General features: G+C 38.2%; 1 protein-coding gene across 1 annotated transcript; it reads right to left on the bottom strand.

The window, feature by feature from the left end:
- Positions 1-4,718: 4,718 nt before the first annotated feature.
- On the bottom strand, positions 4,719-19,617 carry LOC116161411 (fatty acid synthase-like). Its single transcript, XM_031474746.1, has 5 exons — positions 19,479-19,617; positions 19,258-19,431; positions 19,001-19,207; positions 15,490-15,496; positions 4,719-4,809 (listed from the first exon to the last, which is right to left on the bottom strand). The coding sequence occupies exons 1-5, from the start codon at positions 19,546-19,548 to the stop codon at positions 4,719-4,721; spliced, it is 549 nt and encodes a 182-aa protein (XP_031330606.1). The 5' UTR covers positions 19,549-19,617.
- Positions 19,618-20,422: the final 805 nt, after the last annotated feature.

Raw genomic sequence — 20,422 nt, 5'->3', positions numbered from 1 at the left:
TGTCCACGCGAGGATTAGTGCCATTGAATATGAGCCGAATTAAAAGTCGTGTTCTGAAGTATCAAAGCTAAAAACGAGTTACTATGACGTTTTGAGATTTTCCTTTTGAAAAAGATCATCTTCGACTAAATTGTTTTGTGTACTCTACGACTCTACGTAACCACCATCTACGAGTACACTAACACATTTAGTCCAGCGTTTTTCTAACTGTTTCATTCCACAAAAAAAATTGCATTTGAAAGAACACGCTACCGCGCTGGGTTAATTTGTGGCCCCTAAGGTAGTTTTTTTTCTCATGTGCTAATTCGGGATTGGAGAGTGATGAGATAATTTTAAGAGGTCACTCGGTTTGCGATAAAAGCTTCAACATATCGATCATTGTGGATCCGATGCAATTGTTGTGCAACAGTTCCAAAAAATGTTCGCCATCAACTTTCCAGACAAAGATTAGATTTTGTTTTTTTGGATATGCACTAACTAATGTTTAATTAGGGAGAACAATGGCACAAAAGAGATATTTAGGAAACTATACACAATTACAATATATTTTTGTTATCAAAGCCATAATTTTGACCGCGGATGCGCTGGTATAACAGCTTTTGGGGAGGAATCACAAGACTACTACGATCACAGAAGTGTCGCAAATACCGCTGGGCTAGAGGCTGTTTCAAAACGAGGGCACAGAAATATGGAACAACACCTCGAACAACACACACTGCAGCAGACATCACAAACTGCAAGGCATTCCGGTGTTTGTAGCCAAGTGATAAGCCTTAAAAGGGTTAAAGGACTTTAAAGATGAAAATACGAAGACCGATTCTAACCTAATAATTTCGTGGCTAAGAACTTATTAATCAATAATCAAGACCAAAAATGGTAGCTTTCACTGCGTTTGAGCATAGGCGAGAGTGCGTATTACCAATATCTACATTGCAGAAATGAGTTGCTATCGGCCGGAAACCAAAATTTACCGTTTATATTGGCAATTATCAGATTGGCAGATATTATTTACGGATTTCCTACATCATTTAGAAGCATTTTAGTTTCTTTGCTATAATTATATTTTTCTCGATTCTAGTAAGTGGATTACACTACGTTACCTATAGGTACTTATTTGATCTTCGAGTGTAATTATTGAATCTCAAGTCCTTAAAATTGAAGTTCCGAAAACGCATTTACAGGTGTATCTGGTAAGTGTTAGTTACTTTCTGTGTCACTAAATACTACTGTCCACGATGAACTACCTACTCTACTGTCAAGTCATCAGATTCTTGTTCAGTAGGAATTATGTGTTACCTATGTATTAGTGGAAACTTTATACCATTGGGTTGGTAACACGGAATGTATTCTAAAATATCTATTGACAAATAAATTGACAATGTAAGCAATGACAAATATAACTTAAGTTCTATAGGTATTTAATTTAGTCGTCCAAAATAGCAAACTTAGGTTTTACCGTCGTTTCCATGGAAACAATGTTGTAGTCTGTTCTGAACTTTATTTTATATCGCGCTCCGCGTCCCATTTTTAATAGGAATGACAGATGGCAATGGAATGCACAATGATTTGTCTCTCTTAATCTACCTTTACCGTTAAAGTGATCAATTTCTCTACCTTTACTGTTAAAAAGACACTTAGCCTACTCACTCAAACCTATTAAAATATTAATTTAACATCTACTATAAAATTTCATGATCTGGCGATTATAAAATAATTAAAAATTTAACAGTACTAACCTTCGCTAGGGTTAGATTTATACAAATTCTTCCAATGACCATCATCATGAAATTCCCAACGGCATATAAGTAGAATTCGAATCTACAGTGGAGTTACTAGAACTTAGGAGTTTTAAAAATTAGTGGAGACACAATTTCATTTGCTTATATTACACAAAACATTCTTTCTAGAATGTTCTTAGAATGTTCGGAAGAGCTCAAGGACGATTCAGAACGTTCTCGAACAAACACGTCATATTTCTAGGAAAGATTACTTACTTCACATCCGCCTTCGTTCTTTATCGCCGATGACTAATCTTTCATGGTGCCTCGATGTCTATCCGGATTTCTGGAATATTCCCTACAGTATCATAACAAAGTTACCAGCAAGACTTGTTATAAACAAATGAAATATTATACGCAAGACAATGCTCTTTAGACTCCATAACCCCGTTACCACAATACTAAACGTGCGAATAATGTAAAATAGGTACTATATGTAGGTATACAACTGTAGGTATTGTAATTCTTTGCGAAGTTATTCAGAAATTTTCTACAATTTGGAGTGCACGTAGGTTGTTTAAATAAGAAGAGATCTTGGATTGGTGTTAACGATAACAAATTGTGTACAGTACAGTTACGAAAACGTGTAGGTACTTAATCAGAACTTCGGATTCGCTATCATACATCAAATTAGTTCTTGATAAAGATACCACGTTTAATTAGATAGCAAAACGTGCTCCGAAACTGTACTCCGAAACCAGTACTGTGCAGGTAGTCATCATTATCAGAATAAGTTTTGCGTTAGGTACTCCAGTTATCTAAAAACTTTAAGTTGGCTGTAAGTGTTTCATTTAAAAACGTGTCCAAAGTTGTGTGTGCATACTCGTGCATCCATTTTTGATATTCGTTACTATATTGTGATGTAATCAGGGTTTTATACAGAGACACTGTTTAAAAAGGAAGCCTAGGTAGTTTTATCTGTAATTTCAACAGATAAGTGGTGCAATAAATGGGTTACGGTCAGTTAAGGTCCAAATTCTTGTCATTTAAATGTCCCTCCAAGGCCCGAACTGTACAAAACAATATTGCAAGTTTAGTAACTAAAAATAAATCGTAGACTGGTTTTCCAACTATTTTCCAAAAGTCTTCATCAGAACAGCTTAGGATATTTCTAATTCGCAGATATATGGAATTTTTCAATCGCACAGTAAAATAACTTTTTAGTTAAATCACGTTACATGTTAGTGAATCGTCGATGATAACCTTCGTTATCACAAAACAAGATTTTGAAATATGGTTATACTCAGTTATGGCATTGTTTATTTATAGGTTATAGCAATAATTTCATATTATTAATTTTCTGGTATCAGTGTAGAAAAACTGAACAAACCGGAAGCAAAGGAATTAGTAATACGTAATAGAAAAATAAATCAACTGATCGGAATGTGAGTATCTCGATCTTTGAATTGATTCATACAATTTCGACCTTTAGCCCCTTAACTTTATAATAAATGCACATTTCGCCACACTCAATGAAATGTAAATATTGTGAAAATAAATTTACGGAATCTTCCTAAAAAAATCAGTAGGTAGTAGAAATACAATGGTAGTAGACAGAATATTTACAATAAAAATATTAAATAGTTCTGGTGTTTTTACGATAATTATGCGAATAAAGCGCAAAATAAATGTTTAATTAATACCTACCTCATTTTTGAGGTGCCAAAATCAATTAATAGAATAAAATGTCGACCAACAACACAGAGAAATGAAAATCTATAGTGCAAATACAGGATACCCTCAGCACTATCAAAATTAAACAATTAAACATATTTTATATGGAAAAATACCACTCCTCTTATCTAAGAAATGAAAATAATAAAAAAAAAGCGTTTATTCAAGATTATATCCATTTCAATTCATTTTTTTAACATATTTCTCACTAGGAAAACTTTTTGTATTCTCCTTCTTAAATGCAAATAATATCTTCATGCCAGTCTTGGTTTCCAACTAAAGGTTTAAAAGCGAGTAAAAGGTTTATACTTTTTAAACGTTCCTTCAGTTATAATATAGCCAACCCCTGTAATGAATTGCCAACTAATTTAAACAACTATCTACTAATGCATTCAAAAAGAAATTGTATCTCAGACTCCTTGAAAGACAGAAACATGCTTAGCAACACCATTCTTTCTTTACTTTTTTATAAATTTTTGTACTTTAGCTATAGATAGCAGTCTGCGCTTTTGCTTTTACTGGGTCTTTAATAACAACTGTTCTTGTCACTGTAATTAATACAGATTGTTGAAGGGTTGAGTGGTAGAGCAGATGGGGTTATCTTGGTAGCTCCAGTCTGAACTCCGCCCTATTGAGTTGTTCTTTTTTTTTTATAAATGGGTTAAGATACTGTCTTACTTAAAACTCAATAAATGTCATTATAATTATTATTATTATTACAATAGTAAGCAATCTTTTCACCTTTCCCAATGCTGTCTTTCCTTGGTATATTTTACCCTTTACACCCTCTATACAACTTCTGTTCGATTTTATAATAACTGTCGGGATTTTAAATGACCATACTTGCACTATCTGTACTTCTTCTAACTGTATCTTTAATTCTCTTACCTTCATTCCAAACTCCCTTCCAACCAATATTATTTTATCCATCATTTTTTTGTAGGTCATTTTCTGTTTCTACAAGTACTGCCGTGTGGACTGCGTATTTTATTGTCTTTATGTTGTTACCACCTATCCTACATTCTTTAAATTTCCTTTTCCACTTTTTCTAATAATTTTTCTGCATAGATGTTGAAAAGCATCGGTAAGGAGTGTCCTATACTCCTGTCTCACTCCTCTTACTATATTCACTTCACTTCAGTTTCTTCCCCATTCAGTCTGACCACTCTGGTTTTTATACAGCCCTCTCAACAGTCTTCTATCTCTCCAGTCTATACCAATGTCCTTCAGTACCTACTTCCAACAATACTACCCAGTTGACTACTGTCAATTGCCCTCTCTCAATCTAAGAATATCGTAAATCAAAATGTGAGTTGTGGCCCATATATTATAATATACCGATATCTCACTCATTGATGTACAAGGTGTCCTAAGTTCGAGGATTGGGATCTTGAAAACCGTAAGAGATACGATATCGGTTAAATGATTGTCGTGACTTTATTTGAACATTTTTAAAAACAAATGACACTTTCTTTTTTCTTATTCCGACTTGTTCTACCTCATAAACTAGCATGATGAGAATTTAAGTCCGACGTTTCGGTTTTTTTAGACCCATTATCAAATTGATTTGCATTTTTTAATATTACATTTTATAAGAGTTTGTCATTCTGAAAAATCAAGTACCTATCCCACTTGGTTAATTAGGTAGTGATACCAACCTAACATGAACAGAAGGTCAACATTGAGTAAAAAGTGAGGTAGCAGGAAATAAAAGCACCCCTCTCAATCGATATTGACGTATTGGTATTTTAAACAAAAAAGATATTTACAAAGTTATTTGAGAAAAATACGTTACCTTAAGGATTTATAACTAGACTTTGAAAATTGATGAGCAGTCGTGTAAAATACGTACAATTATAGATGGTACGAGCTATCCTAAAGTAACACCCTCCTTACCATGTTGCTATTGTACTATACAAACGACAAATCAATGTGTGCTCAAATGTGCAAATCGCAATGTGCTAACGAAAGAATGTTACAGATTTTTGCAGGAATTGGGTGAAGATGATTACATTAGCGACGAATATACAGGGTGTCCCATTTTCAACATTTTATAGGGTATCTCCGTAATTATTACTGCTATCAAAAAACTAATGTAGGGGTCATGTGCTCTTTTTGGGTCAAACTTGAAATAATGACAACAAAATTTGAAAATATTCGCTCGCTTAAGAGATAGCCCTATATTTATCGAGAAAAATGTTTATTTCACGTCTTCAAGTTTGATTGTTAAATAGTCTACCCTTTTCAAAGGAAGTATACGGGGTGAGGCAAAAAAGTTATTTAATTTTTTAGAATGGAACACTATACAAAAATGAAACATACACAAAATTGAAAAAGAGTAAAGAAGATTTAAATAATTTAAAAAAACGTTCAACTGACTCAAATAAATACATACAAATTTCAAATATTAAATTTTTGTATTATTTTGATTATTTCAACAATCGTGAGAAAGAAACTTTTGTAATAATCATTTCTCTGTATCTCTTGTAACTAACAGAATATAGGGCTATTCTGAAATTGTCATTTTTAGCCCATTTTCTAACGAAGTTAGGTGCGTTATTGCAGCCATTTTCTTTGTCCGTTCGCCTGTCCATCCGTCAGTCCGCCCGTCCGAGGCTTTAAGTACTCCTACAGTTTTGAATATATTTAAGTTTTTTAAAATTCGGTAGCTTATAGCTCCGGCACCTGAGCCAAGAAAAATCTTTACGATTAATATGCGCATGCGCAACCGGCGCAATATCAACTTTTATTTTTATTAATATATTTTGTTGAAATTTTACCCACAGATAGTTTTAGTAAAGGCAAACATATCACATGTAGGAAAAATGAGATGTGCGCATTCGCAGACTGCGCAATGCCAACTTCCTTATTTATGAAGACATATTATGATCACATGTAGTAAAAATCTAAAACTACAAATGTGATTAGTAAGGGCAAACACATCGCACATAGTAAAAATCAAATGCGCATGCGCAGACTGCAAAATGCCAACTTTTTTGCTTATGAAGTCAACGCTAGTAAAAACTAGTAAAACAAACGTATTGCATATACAGTGAATTTTTTTTAAATGCGAACATAGGAGTTTGCATGCAATGTAATTTCCCTATGTTCGATTTTTAAAAAAACACATCAATCTATGAGGTGTGCGCGGTTCACATTCCCAAATCGCGCAACTTGTGTGACTATGAACAGCAACTCTATAGTCTTTATGATGAAGAGCACTCGGTAAGATTTTTTAAAGAAGCCATGTGAGGCCATGGTAACTTTAGGATACATTTTTCTTAAACTTACGATAACTTGACCTCACAGGCCACGCACTGACACCACAACTCATTGTGAACCAACCTTCAATTATTTGTAGGTCATGTGCACCTGGTATTCAACCAATTTGATCTATTCAATACATAAATGAAGAAAATAAGGAAATAAATATTACAATTAAAATTAAAACAATTACAATAAATGTTCGAAGTGTCCTCCTTGACATTATAAGCAATAACCTAACCGATTTCGTAATTAAATTGGACGGCGGTATTTTTAAAAATGTGACAGCTGTCAATTGTATCTACTACTCATTTGAACTACTCAATAGATTGATGTGTTTTTTTTTAAATCGAACATAGGGAAATTACATTGCATGCAAACTCCTATGTTCGCATTTAAAAAAAATTCACTGTAGGTATATCATAAATTAAATGTGCGCATGCGCGAACAGCCCAACGTCGTCAACGTCAACAATTTATTTCTTTGAAATTTTGGCCATAGATGTCTAGTAAAGAAAAAACCTTTTGGGAAGTACTGATAAATGCATTGAAAATGCGATGAAGTTACTCGCCTCAGGGCGAAAACCTTTTTATTTGTTTTATTTTCCCTCGTATCTCGTAAGATCTTCATTTTTCCATCCAGTTCTTCTCTACTCATTGTGATCAAGTAATACCTCAAAATCCCAATTTATTAACAAATTTCATTTGGCACAGCACAGCCTCGACATTGTGGTCTTCCGGTCTCCAAATTGAAACAGTGAGTGGGTGTTACTGCCTTTATGTAATGATTCATTTAAATACGCAAATAAATGAAAAATGTTAAGAAAGTAATGATAAAAGACCTTCACATTAAAACTGGTTACATAAGTTACCATAAAATTAGCAACAATAATGCAGGTCTAGACAAGAGGTTTTTGGAGGTCTTTGTAGAAACAGTGGTTCGAAATTGAAGTAAAAAGATATCTATTTTATGAAACTGGACGAGCAGATTTTCGAAAGGATTTAGACGAAATGATTGTGAAACGCCAAATATTCGTTAATCGACTCGAGAAAGTATAATTAAATATGCGTCCACTTATAAGCATTTTCGAGGGCAAGTTCAAGCAAAACGAATAGATCCGGCCTAGCCTTGAATAATAATCAATTAGTAAATCTGAAATTAAAACCCCGGTATAACTGAATACTGAACGAGTCTCGAGATCGTTTTTGGGCTGTACCTTTTTGACCCGATAGTCTACGTTACTACGTATAGCTGAAAAACAATAGCGACCTCTCTTAAATCCTTAAGAACATGCGTACGTTTCTAAACAAGACAGACAGACACCCAATACAAAATTATTAACGATTTCGAGGAGAGAGACGTTTTAGCTACCACTTTGCTATAGGAAATATTTCCATAATCTATGTCGGCAACGTCTGATATAGTACTTCATCGTGATCAATACTTGAAAGAGAAGTGAATTCTCCGTGTAGAAAGGAATCTATATAACTCATGTAGAAGCATCATAGATAGTCTCTCTTAAAAATGTATTGGGCACCTGATTTCCACAAATTATACCTTTCCCCGTTATGGGTTAATACATTTCGTTCAAAAAGAATTGGACTCGTGCAATGTAGTCGGGTTTGTATATACAGTCAAAGATCGCAAAGAATTTATGCCAACTGCAGACTTATAATGGTCTTCTAAAATTAATGCAAGAATTTTATGATATCTCATATTCTGCAAATATTTTGGACTTCTATTTATTTATCCTTGCATTATTTAATAACACAGCAACTCGTACGTACAAAAATGTTATATTTTCGGAATACTCATCAATAATAAATCACCATAGATAAAGAGTTTAGATGCAAATCTGGAAAGTAACTTGTACGTTGTCAGTTTTCATGTGAACGTATCGTAAATAGTGCAGTTTCGTTCCATTTAAGCTTCCTTTACAAAAAAAGTCAGCTTGCTCTAGTGTAGAACCTATATTTGACTATAATCAAGGTCCTACTCGATTAGGGAACCTTAACTATTGTGAGATGGTCGGGTCTGCTTAGATCCAAATTCACTTCATTCTCCTCTTGTTTCGAGTTTCTTCTATCAACTTAAAATTCGAAACCCACAAAAGTTTGCGACCGAGTCACAGAGGCCAGTTGATGGATGCAACTAACGGTTTTACTATAGAGGTTTCCAATTATTTGAAAATCGCCGATCGCCTGATTCTAATTAAATTTGGTATACCTACTTTGGACATAAAAGTAACGAATTCGAATTTAGTTTTTGGAAATTCAAATGCTCAGAATATACACATACACACCAAGTCAATAAAACTTGATATATGCCCATATAAGTTATTACTAAATACGAATGCAAAGCGAGTGTGGACCCTAGGGGTCAACTCCCGGTGCCAAGGTCAGAGGTTAAAGTTTCAAATGACATCAGTACATTGAGATCATCTCATTACCAAAAGCCGTGCAAAAGTAGATAGGCATATCGACAAGAGGTGTACTACTTTCGAAACATATTGTAACGGAAATGCTCCAGACATGACGTCGCCTTTAGCGCTCTGGAATTTTCTACGCGCGCGATAGTAGGAACATTCGAGAATGTACTGGACTTACATTGCTTGCGTGTATAAATGGTTGCGGACCGAACATCGCGGGAGTCTACTAGCGAACGAGTACGTAAACATCGAGCGCGGAATAATAAATTGCGAAGTATGAGTGATATAAATAATCGATATAAATTGTACGGTTTTTATAGTGTTTTAGTTTTGTTTAATAAATATTGATATAAATCGAACCCGAATTTATAAATCACGTTACATTGGTGTCAGAAGTGGGATTAATTAAATTAATTAAAAGTAAGTTTAAATTAAGTGCTTGTGCTTGTGTATGCCTGTAACAAGATCTGCTGCCGCTAAAATGGAAGAAACGATGCTCAATTTGCTCCAGCAAATCCAAAATGGCCAACAGGTGTTGCAACAAGAAATGAAAAGCAGCCAAGAGAAGTTCGAGAAGATGGAAGAAAATTCTAGAAATATTCAAGAGAAGTTGGAAGAAAATTCTAGAAATTTTGAAGAGAAGTTCGAGAAAATGGAAGAAAATTCTAGAAAGATTAATGAAGAAAATTCTAGAAATATTCAAGAGAAGTTGGAAGAAAATTCTAGAAATTTTGAACAGAAGTTCGAGAAAATGGACGAGAAGTTCGAAAAGATGGAGGAAAATTCTAGAAAGATTATCGAAGAAGTCTCTAAATCAATTGAAGAAAAAGTTGAAGATAGAATTACGGAAGTTTCCAAAACATTTAAAGCAACATTCGTCGAGATTGAGCACAAGTATGAAGAGCTGCGCGAGCAATTCTTGCGACTGACTACGAAAGAGCGTACTAGTAGTGCCACAGAAACAAATACAAGAGTAGAAGGCGACGTTCAGCAAGCCCGAGTAAAGCCACCTACTTTTGATGGTAAGATTCCTTGGACCACGTACGTTCGACAGTTTGAAGCAGCGGCTGCGGCAAATAAATGGACTCTTCAAGACAAAACTACAGCCCTGATTCTTGCTCTGAGAGGAGATGCTCTGGATGTGTTGCGGACTATCCCCGAGGATCAACAGAACTTCCAACAAATAGTAGCGCGACTCGAAATGCGATATGGCGATAAACACCTTCAGCAAGTTTACTATGCCCAAGTCAAGAACCGAATGCAGAAACCTGGAGAAAGTTTGCAGGAACTTGAAGCGGACATCGCTAGACTGATTCGATTGGCATACCCTACGGCACCGGAGAGCTTTCTTGATCAACTGGCTGTACAAACATTTATCGATGCCGTTCGTGATGGAGATGCCCAGCAGGCTTTGAGACTGGCTAGGCACGACAAAATTGAGAAAGCTTTGGCCCATGCGTTAGAATTCGAAGCCGCCAAGAAAGCTAGTCATGGAAGTGCGCGAGTACGTATGGTGGAACCTCGCAGTGAGAGCCGGGTAAGAACCATCGAAGAGGAAGGTGGCTCTGAAAGTTTTGAAGAAAAGGTCAGTAAAGTAGTGGAAGAAAAGGTCAGTAAAGTAGTGGAAGAAAAGGTCAATAATGCAATACAGTCACTGCCAAAGACCATTGCAGCAGTCGGAAAACTAAGAAAGGTCGACAGGAAGGGGCTATCGTCGACCTGCAGAAACAAAGCCCCGATCTTCACTGTAAACATTTCGTCGTCTGGAAAAGTTCTGAGTTTGTACATCGACGGCCGAGTTAATGGAGAAGACAGATCCTTGCTAGTAGACACAGGTGCAACAAGAACTATTGCAAGACCAGAGTTATTGAAGAATCATTCTCGGATCTCATCTTCGACCGTGCAGTTAAAAACAGCAACTGGTGAAAGAATAAAAACGCACGGAGAAATACAAATGTCTGTCACCATCGGAAAGACCACCATCAATCACCAGGTGCTAATTGCTGATATTTCTGATCAATTCATCTTGGGGATGGATCTTCTTAAGAAACTCGGAGCTGTGTTAGACGTGAAAAAGGGCGTGTTAAAGGTCGGCGATGAAGAACTCCCTTTCCATGAAGACAAAGAAGATGTCATCCGCCTGTTAACCACTCATGACGTCATTATACCCGGACTTAGTGAAAAAATTATAATGACCACTTTAGATGGATATTGTCGCCAGGGAAGCCTACGGATAGTCGAAGCACTAAACGAAAAGGAATTTCTAGTGGCTAGGGCTCTGGTAAAAGTTCAAAATGCGTTCCGATTCGAATTATGAATTTGAAAGATAGTCCTGTTAAGCTAAGCAAACGAACTGCAGTTGGACAGTGTGTGCCCATCTCGGCTATTCGCTCTGTGAGATCGGAAAATCTATCTAAAGGAAAGTATCCAAGAGAGCTGATAGATATGGTCATTAAAAACACCCCAGATTTGGACAATAGACAACGACAAAAGGTGAAAAATATGCTTGTGGAATTTCGGGATGTGTTCGCGGTAAACGACCAGGACAAGGGAAAGACAAGCATAGTACCCATAAAATAAATACTGGCAATTCCCAACCGATTAGACAACAGCCAAGGCGACTCCCATTGGCTAAACGAGACGAAGCGGAAGAGATTATTAGAGACATGAGAAAACAAGGTGTCATCGAGCCATCGAATAGTCCTTGGTCATCACCGATAGTGCTTGTAAAGAAGAAGGATGGCTCCACAAGATTTTGCGTTGACTACCGTCTATTAAATTCGGTCACCAAGAAAGATAGCTATCCACTGCCAAGAATAGACGACACCTTGGACACTCTATCTGGAGCCCAATGGTTTTCCACACTCGACCTAAAGAGTGGTTATTGGCAAGTGGGGATGGAATCGACAGACCGAGAGAAGACCGCGTTTTCTATAGGCTCTGGACTTTGGCAATTCACAGTAATGCCTTTCGGATTGTGTAATGCCCCCGCGACGTTTGACTCATGGAAGCAGTTCTAAGGGGACTAACGTGGCAGACATGTCTGGTATATTTGGATGATGTAATTGTCGTAGGAAAAACTTTTGAAGAACACCTAAAGAACCTGAGAGAGGTGTTTGGACGATTACGAGAGGCCAATTTAAAACTAAGTCCCAAGAAATGCTTTATGTTCCAAAAAGAAGTTAAATATTTGGGGCACATCGTATCTCGTGATGGTGTTACAGCTGACCCAGAGAAGATTATAGCGATTCAAGAGTGGCCGATTCCTGAGAACAAGCACGAGATTCGAAGTTTCCTCGGTTTGTGCACCTATTATAGACGATTCGTGAAAGGATTTGCCAACATTGCCAAACCATTAATAAAGTTGACAGAAGAGGGCAATGAGTACGAATGGAGTGAAGACTGTCAAAGAGCTTTCGAACATCTCCGGCAAGCTCTTACGAGCGCACCTATCCTTGGCTACCCCAGAAATGAAGGAAAGTTTGTGCTAGATACCGATGCCAGTAACACCGCCATTGGAGCTGTTCTCTCTCAATTGCAAGACGGACAGGAAAGAGTCATTGCCTATTTCAGCAAAGTACTGTCGAAACCCGAGAGGAATTATTGTGTGACTAGGCGAGAGCTCCTGGGTGTGGTAAAGGCATGCGAACATTTCCATAAGTACCTTTACGGCCGCAAGTTCCTGATAAGGACAGATCATGCAGCGCTAAAGTGGCTCTTGCAGTTCCGAAACCCAGAAGGACAGGTGGCAAGATGGTTAGAACGTCTTCAGGAATATGACTACGACATTGAACACAGGGCTGGAAAAGTTCACAATAATGCAGACGCTTTGTCAAGAAGACCGTGCAAGGACAACTGCACACATTGTTCTAAAATAGAAGACAAGATTGGCCATCTGCGACGAACAACTGTAGAGAGTGAGGAATGGAAGCCAAGCGAAATCAAAACGGCCCAAGAAAACGACCCAAGTATAAAAACTGTTCTGAATTGGATGCGCCACGGACAAAGACCAGGCTGGCAAGACATTAGTGCCACAAGTCCTGAAGTAAAGAGTTATTGGGGCCAATGGAATAGCCTGACTCTGAAAGACAACCTGTTGTATAGGACCCTTGAAAGTGAAGATGGCACCGAATCGACGCTGCAATTAGTAGTACCTAGAAGCAAAGTGTCGGAAGTATTGCGAAAATTGCATGACGGCGCTTCCGGAGGACACTTTGGTATTACGAAAACGTTGCAAAGGGTACGTGAGCGATTCTATTGGGTCAACCGTAAAGAAGATGTCCGGCGATGGTGTCAAAAATGTGAGTTATGTGCTACTGGAAACGGACCAGTTTCCAAGAAGAAGGCACCCATGAGGCAGTATAACGTTGGTAGTCCGATGGAACGAGTTGCTATCGATATCGCAGGACCGTTTCCCGAGACAGATGGCGGAAATAAATATATCCTAGTCGCTATGGATTATTTCACAAAGTGGACTGAAGCTTACGCCATTCCAAACCAAGAGGCAGCAACAGTTGCAGAAGTGTTGGTAAAGGAGTTCTTTACACGTTTTGGTGTTCCTATAGAAATCCATTCAGACCAAGGAAGGAACTTTGAATCGGCTTTGTTCCAAGATGTTTGTCGACTGGTAGGAGCCAATAAAACCAGAACAACACCTTTGCATCCTCAGTCAGATGGAATGGTGGAGAGAATGAATCGAACGATGGGTAAATATCTTTCAAAAGTCGTGGCAGAACATCAGAAAAATTGGGACCAGTACCTCCACCTGTTCCTTATGGCATATCGATCAGCCGTCAACGAGACCACGGGTCAGACTCCTGCCTGCCTTATGTTGGGTCGTGAACTACGCCTTCCATGTGACCTCGAGTTTGGGCGTAAACCCCATGAAGAATATGTCGCAGGTGAAAATTATGTTGACCAACTAAAGGCGAAGATGAACGACATTCACGACTTGGCTAGAAGTCATATTCAGATTGCCAGCGATCGCATGAAAAATCAATACAACCTCCGCTCGGCCAATGAAACTTTTGAAGCTGGAGATCTGGTATGGCTGCACAATCCACAGAGACGAAGAGGTCTTTCTCCCAAGCTACAAAGACAATGGGAAGGTCCGTATGAGGTGATCAAGAAAATAAATGACGTGATATATCGTATCAGAATGAACCACCGGAAACCGAAAGTTGTCCACATTAATCGACTCGCACGATATGCCGGATCCAACAACAACGAAGAAGTTAGAGGTATTCGAGAAGAGGAACGCAGCTTTGGGATCGAGCCAAACTTTAACGATTTTATGTCAAATTACGCCCAGCGGAAGAAAGCTCGATTTGGCGTTACTCAGGAAATTTGTCAAAATATTTTTGAGCTTCCGGTTAACGTTTCCATCGCCCATTGTGTCGCCGAAGACCTTCGCATGGGTAGAGGTATAGCTTCCGTATTCCGGAAAAGATTTGGAAGAATAGACGAGTTGATAAAGCGAAGACCACGAGTGGGTAAAGTACTGCGCTTGGAAGATAGTCAACGCTCTTTGTTCTCCTTGGTTTCGAAGAAAACGTCAGAAGGCAAACCCACCTATGAAAACCTCTGGTCTGCTTTAAAAACCTTAAAGAAACTCATGGCATACTATGACATAAATAGCTTGGCGATCCCGAAGATTGGATGTGGTTTAGATGGGTTGGACTGGAAGATAGTGCGAACCATGATCGAAGTGATTTTTAGAAACACTAGCGTTCGAATTACAGTATGCTGCTTCAACCCACAGGGGACGACCCTCCGCAAAACTGTGGACTGTTACTTTTTCAAGAAAGGTGTTTGTCGAGCAGGCTCTGACTGCAGATTCCGACACGAGGCATTAAAAAGTAATACTAACGCAGTTTCTGAACGAGACGTCCAGAATTAAGAAGGGGGCAGTGTAACGGAAATGCTCCAGACATGACGTCGCCTTTGGCGCTCTGGAATTTTCTACGCGTATTCGAGAATGTTCGGGACTTACATTGCTTGCGTGTATAAATGGTTGCGGACCGAACATCGCGGGGTCTACTACCGAACGAGTACGTAAACATCGAGCACGGAAAGATAAATTGCGAAGTGTGAGTGATATAAATAATCGATATAAATTTGTGAGTGATATAAATAATCGATATAAATTGTACGGATTTTATAGTGTTTTAGTTCTGTTTAATAAATATTGATATAAATCGAACCCGAATTTATAAAACACGTTACAATATAAATGAGAAATGACGTCAGAAAAGAAATAACGGAAATGAGAGAAGAGTTCAAAAGGAAATGCAGGAACTGAAGAGGTAAAATTAAGAGAACGAAGAAAAGTGGAACAAAGAAAAGCGAGAACTAGCGGAGAGAATAGAAAAAAGTAGAATGGAGACTGGAAAAAGAGGAAAGAATGAAGAAAAAAAATAACGTTATAATTAAAGGAGAAGGAGTAAATAATATTAAGGAAAGCGACGCAATAAGTTTACTAAGAAATGAATTAAAAATAAATATTTCTACTACAGAAGCCCGTACAATACAAAATAGAGAACGAAAAATAGGGATTCTAATAAAATGTACAAATTGGGAGGAAAAAATGGAATCATGAGGAACAGACAAGCCCTAAGAGATAAAAAGGTATATATCGATTACGACCTGGCGTTTACAGAAAGGGAAGTGCAAAAGAGGACCTGAGAAAGGATGGAGGAAGAAAAAGAAAAAGGCAATACAACAAAAATGGGATATATGAAGTTCATGATAAATGATACATAGTTCGAGTGAGACGAAAGAGATGGTAATTTAACGACAAAAAACTAAGCAAGCAGACACAATCGGAGTCGGGGGGAAGATCACACAAATAATTAACAATGGAACAACAGGTGACAACAAAAACAAACAAAAAAAGGATGGAAAAAAAGAAACACTTAAAACATTTTCAAGTAGATCAAAGAATAGAATCCGATCACCAACCAATATCCACAACGGTGAAAGGCAGTGCTGACACAATACAGAAAACAAACAAAAGAAATTACAAAAACGAGACAAATCTGAACAGAACAAACAATAGAAAAATACAGAAAACATCTAAAGCAGATAGAATTCATAGAAACTGAATGGGATGCTGCACTAGAAGAAGGCAATAACTAAAGCGGTGACAGAAACAACATAAAAAATAAACAACTGGACACCAGGAAGAAGCAAGTGGTGAGACACAGACTGTAAAGAGAATAAACAAATTACAAAAAAAGCCTTAATGGATTGGAAAACAGGAAAAGACACAGGCGAAGAGTACAGAACAAAGAAGAAAGAATATAAGGATACATGCAAACGCAAAAAAGAAGAATTACAAAAAGAGGAAATAAGAGAAATACAAAGCATCAAAAACGAAAATGAAGTGTGGAAATTTATAAACAAACGAAGGAAAAATAAAAAAGTAATACCGGACGACATTGGAGAAGAAGGGAAAAACTACTTTATACAAAGTTTAAACGGACAGATAAGCTTCAGAGGGGAAAAAACTAAAAGAAGAAGTGAAAGGGAGGATGAAGAAATAGGGGAAGAAGAAATGGAAGCAGAAATAGCAAAGATGAAAAAAAAGAAAGCTCCCGGACATGATAATACATCCGCCGGAAAACATGAAACAGCAAATCAGAAAATTATTAACACGGTATGGTGAGGAGGAGGATTTCCGGAAAGTTGGAAAGAAGGAGAAATATGCCCAATATACAAAAAAGGAAACAAAAGATGACATCAAAAACTATAGGGGAATCACTCCCAAACTCAACATATAAATTTTACGCTAAAATACTAAAGCGGTTAAACGAAGAAGTAGAGGACAAAGAAATACTGGATGAAACACAAATGGGCTTTAGGAAAGGAAGGGGGACGACAGATAACATGTACAGTTAGAACTGGAAAAGAAAGGGGGTAAAGACTAAGCCCTATTCATAGATCTAAAAGCAGCATTCGATAATCTACACATGGAAGGAATTATAATAAGAGCTTGGAAAAGAAAAATATCGACAACAACACAATAGAAAGGATTAAAGAAGTCTATAGAGAAACAAAGAGTAAAGTTTAAGTCAATAACAAACACACAGACTATTTTTGGACGGAAAATGGAGTCAGGCAAGGATGTCCGATAAGTGCAACCCTTTTCAACATTTATCTGACAAACCTGGAAGAAGCATTAAGAAAATGGCAAGCAGGAGGAAATTGGAGGACAAAAGATATGGTTATTAACAGACGCGGACGACATGGTGGTCCTTGCAATAAAGCAATCAGAAATTAAGGAAATGATCACACAGTTAGAAAGGTACGCAAGAAGAAAGAAATTCATAATAAAGACAGAAAAATCAAAAATAATGGTTTTTAGAAAAGGAAGAAAGAAGAATAAGGACGAGACATCGTGGAAAATCGAAGGAAGAGAAATAGAAGTTTCGGAATTAAAATACCTTGGGTACACACTAATGAAAAACCAAGTGCTGACAAAAGACAAATAAAGAGAAAAGCAAATGGATAAATACCGCAAAAAGAAAATTAAAAAACAACTATAGAATCAAGAAAATGATGTTCGACTACCTGATCAAAAGTGCAGTGATGTACGGGGCAGAAATATGGGGGTGGAAGGAGATAGAGGACATCGAGCGGATACAAAACAAGTACCTAAAATGGATCCTAGGATTGGCCAGAGATACTCCAACTTATATACTTCTGGAAGAAACCAAACAAGATAAGATGAAGATAGAAGCGGGATATAGAGCAGTTAAATACGAAGAAAGGATCAGAAAACGGGTTACTAAAAGAAACTCTCAATGAAAGAAAGAAGACCAAAAAAGCAAAGTGGACAGAAGAAAGAAGAAGATATTTCCAAAGGAATGGGTATGCAGAAGATGAGGCGGAATGATTAAGGAGAGAGGGAGTAAATATACCAATGATTATGAAGGAGAGAGATAAAGACAACCAATTACAATACCAAATCAATCGAATAGAAAACAGCACCTGCAATACCACGTACGAAGAAATAAAAACATTACACTTGCCAAAATATCTACAGAAGAACAACAAAAATATAAAAACCATTGCAAGATTTAGATGCGGAAATGAAAACAGGACCGCGAAAAGATGGAAGGAAGAAAAGTGCAGACTATGTAAGGAAGCAACAGAGACGATAGAACACGTGATATACAGATGCAGCAAAACCAAGACGAGCAAAACAGTAAAGGAAAAATTACAGGAAGATGGAAGAGGAACCGACTGGATGAGAAGGACGTTGAAGAGAAGAGAGGAAGCGAAACGAGATGAATAAGAATGTACATTATTTAGCTAGTTCTGATGTTGGATTAAAATGCAATAGAAAGTTTATTTGTTTATATCGAAACTTACTTAGTACAATGTACATACCTAAGAGTCCCCGAAGTCGAAAGGCTAGGGTTAATAATTAATAATAATATAATAACGTCGTCGGATTTAGGTACCACGATGACAGGTGGTTCTAGCAATAGGCGCTACAGTTCCCCGAAGGAATTTTTACACGATCGGGCACTGCCGCTCTGATAACAGCGCAGTAACCGAAGCAGTAACTCATGGGGATTGGAGTGGGAAAGGACGCCTTGAACACCAAAGCAACCAAGGAGGTCTGCACACACTTTACCGTCTCGGTACTCGTAAGATGTGCGTGTTCTCGGAAAAGTTGGGATTCGACCCCTAAAGATGTTTTCAATACGTGATATAAGGATTCTAGCACTATCGGTCGATATCAGTTTCTTTCGATTTACGTTGGAGGACCTCAAATGAAATTTAAATAGGGCGCCAATTGAAAAGAATATAAGCCTAAATACAAGCAGAGTAATGGAAATGATCACATACCCTGTCAGGCCAAAGTTTGGGCTGGTATTCGTCGCCATAAGTACCGCCTCCTCGGTTTCCGAAAAGCAGCACCCCATGAAGACACCACAGTCCGCACCTTTCATCTCGTTCACGTTGTAACCGGCATCAACGATCGCCTCGTACGCCTTCTCCAAGGAAATCTTGATCATGGGATCCATCTGGTTGGCTTCGTGGTAATGCAAATCTGCAACACTCACGATGAGACCTACGCCCAGCCACGGGTCGATGCCATACCAAATTGACCAGCGTCCAGCTTCTCGAGATGATTAATTTTACCAATACGATGGGGTATCTCGGGGTTGGTCGGTAACCAGCGCCCATGATCACTTGTGACCATATCAACTTTGTTATAGATGTTGCTCCTGTACTGGTATACGTCGTCCGAGTTGGGAAAACGTCCAGACACCCCTTTTCGTTAAACACCATCAGCCCGATCACCATCTCACCTCACTTACCTGTAATGACGACCTCCTCGCCTTCCAAGGGATGGGCGAGTGCGACTCCTCCGTTTTTTTCCACAGCCATTTTCGGCACAATTGATAAGGGTGAAATAAACCGAACGGATCGAAGCTGCCTTTTAAATGCAAAGCATGAAAATTATGCAAAAGGCTAAATGGCAATGAAGTTAAAATAAGCGAACGTATTAACCTTTAACCACCATTGTCTGTACACAACAATGTTAATAGTGGCAATTTTAGAATTCAGTTCGACTACAGCTTTGAATCTCATCCTTAACATCCTGCAATTTCTCGCCTTACATCTACAGGCGATCGCTTGACGGCCCGAATCAACACACTCTGTAGCGCCTGTTCTTAGTTCCACTGTCATCTTGTTATTTAAATTCCCCGACGTCATAAGGTCAGCCGAAGAGACAAAGACAACACTCATGAAAGCCCTAGATCCTAAAGCCTAAGGCCGGTCTCACCTACAAGTTGAAAAACAAAGCCCTTCCTAGACTTTCCATTCGAAGCAGGTTAAAGAGGCCATCCTCTCCCAGAACTTCGGTTCTGCTTCCGAGGAAGTCCTTTTCTTGGGGAACCAAGAGTACGTGTTACTGGATACTTGAGTGCGACGGTGCTGTACGCAAGCATCTCTTGGCTAGCAGTGGTGTAAACGTCGGGTGGAATGCCTGCGGTATACAAGACCATATTCGGATCGTGCGGTGCTTCAACTGCCAAAAATTCGGTCATAACTCTTCCGACTGCCGTAGTGAACTTCAATTATATCACTGCGCAGGTAGTGATGACAGCTAGGTCTGCCGGAAGCTCCGGCAGAGGTTCTTCTGCGCATGCAATTGCATGCGGCTAGGACTCAGTCAAGTCGCTGCTTTGGCACTCCCCGACGCGGCGACGGACGCACGAGGTGCCTTAGTTGAAAACTTCATTCCGGGACGTGAGCT

Source organism: Photinus pyralis, unplaced genomic scaffold (genome assembly GCF_008802855.1).
Source record: "Photinus pyralis isolate 1611_PpyrPB1 unplaced genomic scaffold, Ppyr1.3 Ppyr1.4_LG10, whole genome shotgun sequence".
Classification (NCBI taxonomy): Eukaryota; Metazoa; Arthropoda; class Insecta; order Coleoptera; family Lampyridae; genus Photinus; species Photinus pyralis.
This window is presented reverse-complemented; position numbering and strand designations above follow the sequence as displayed.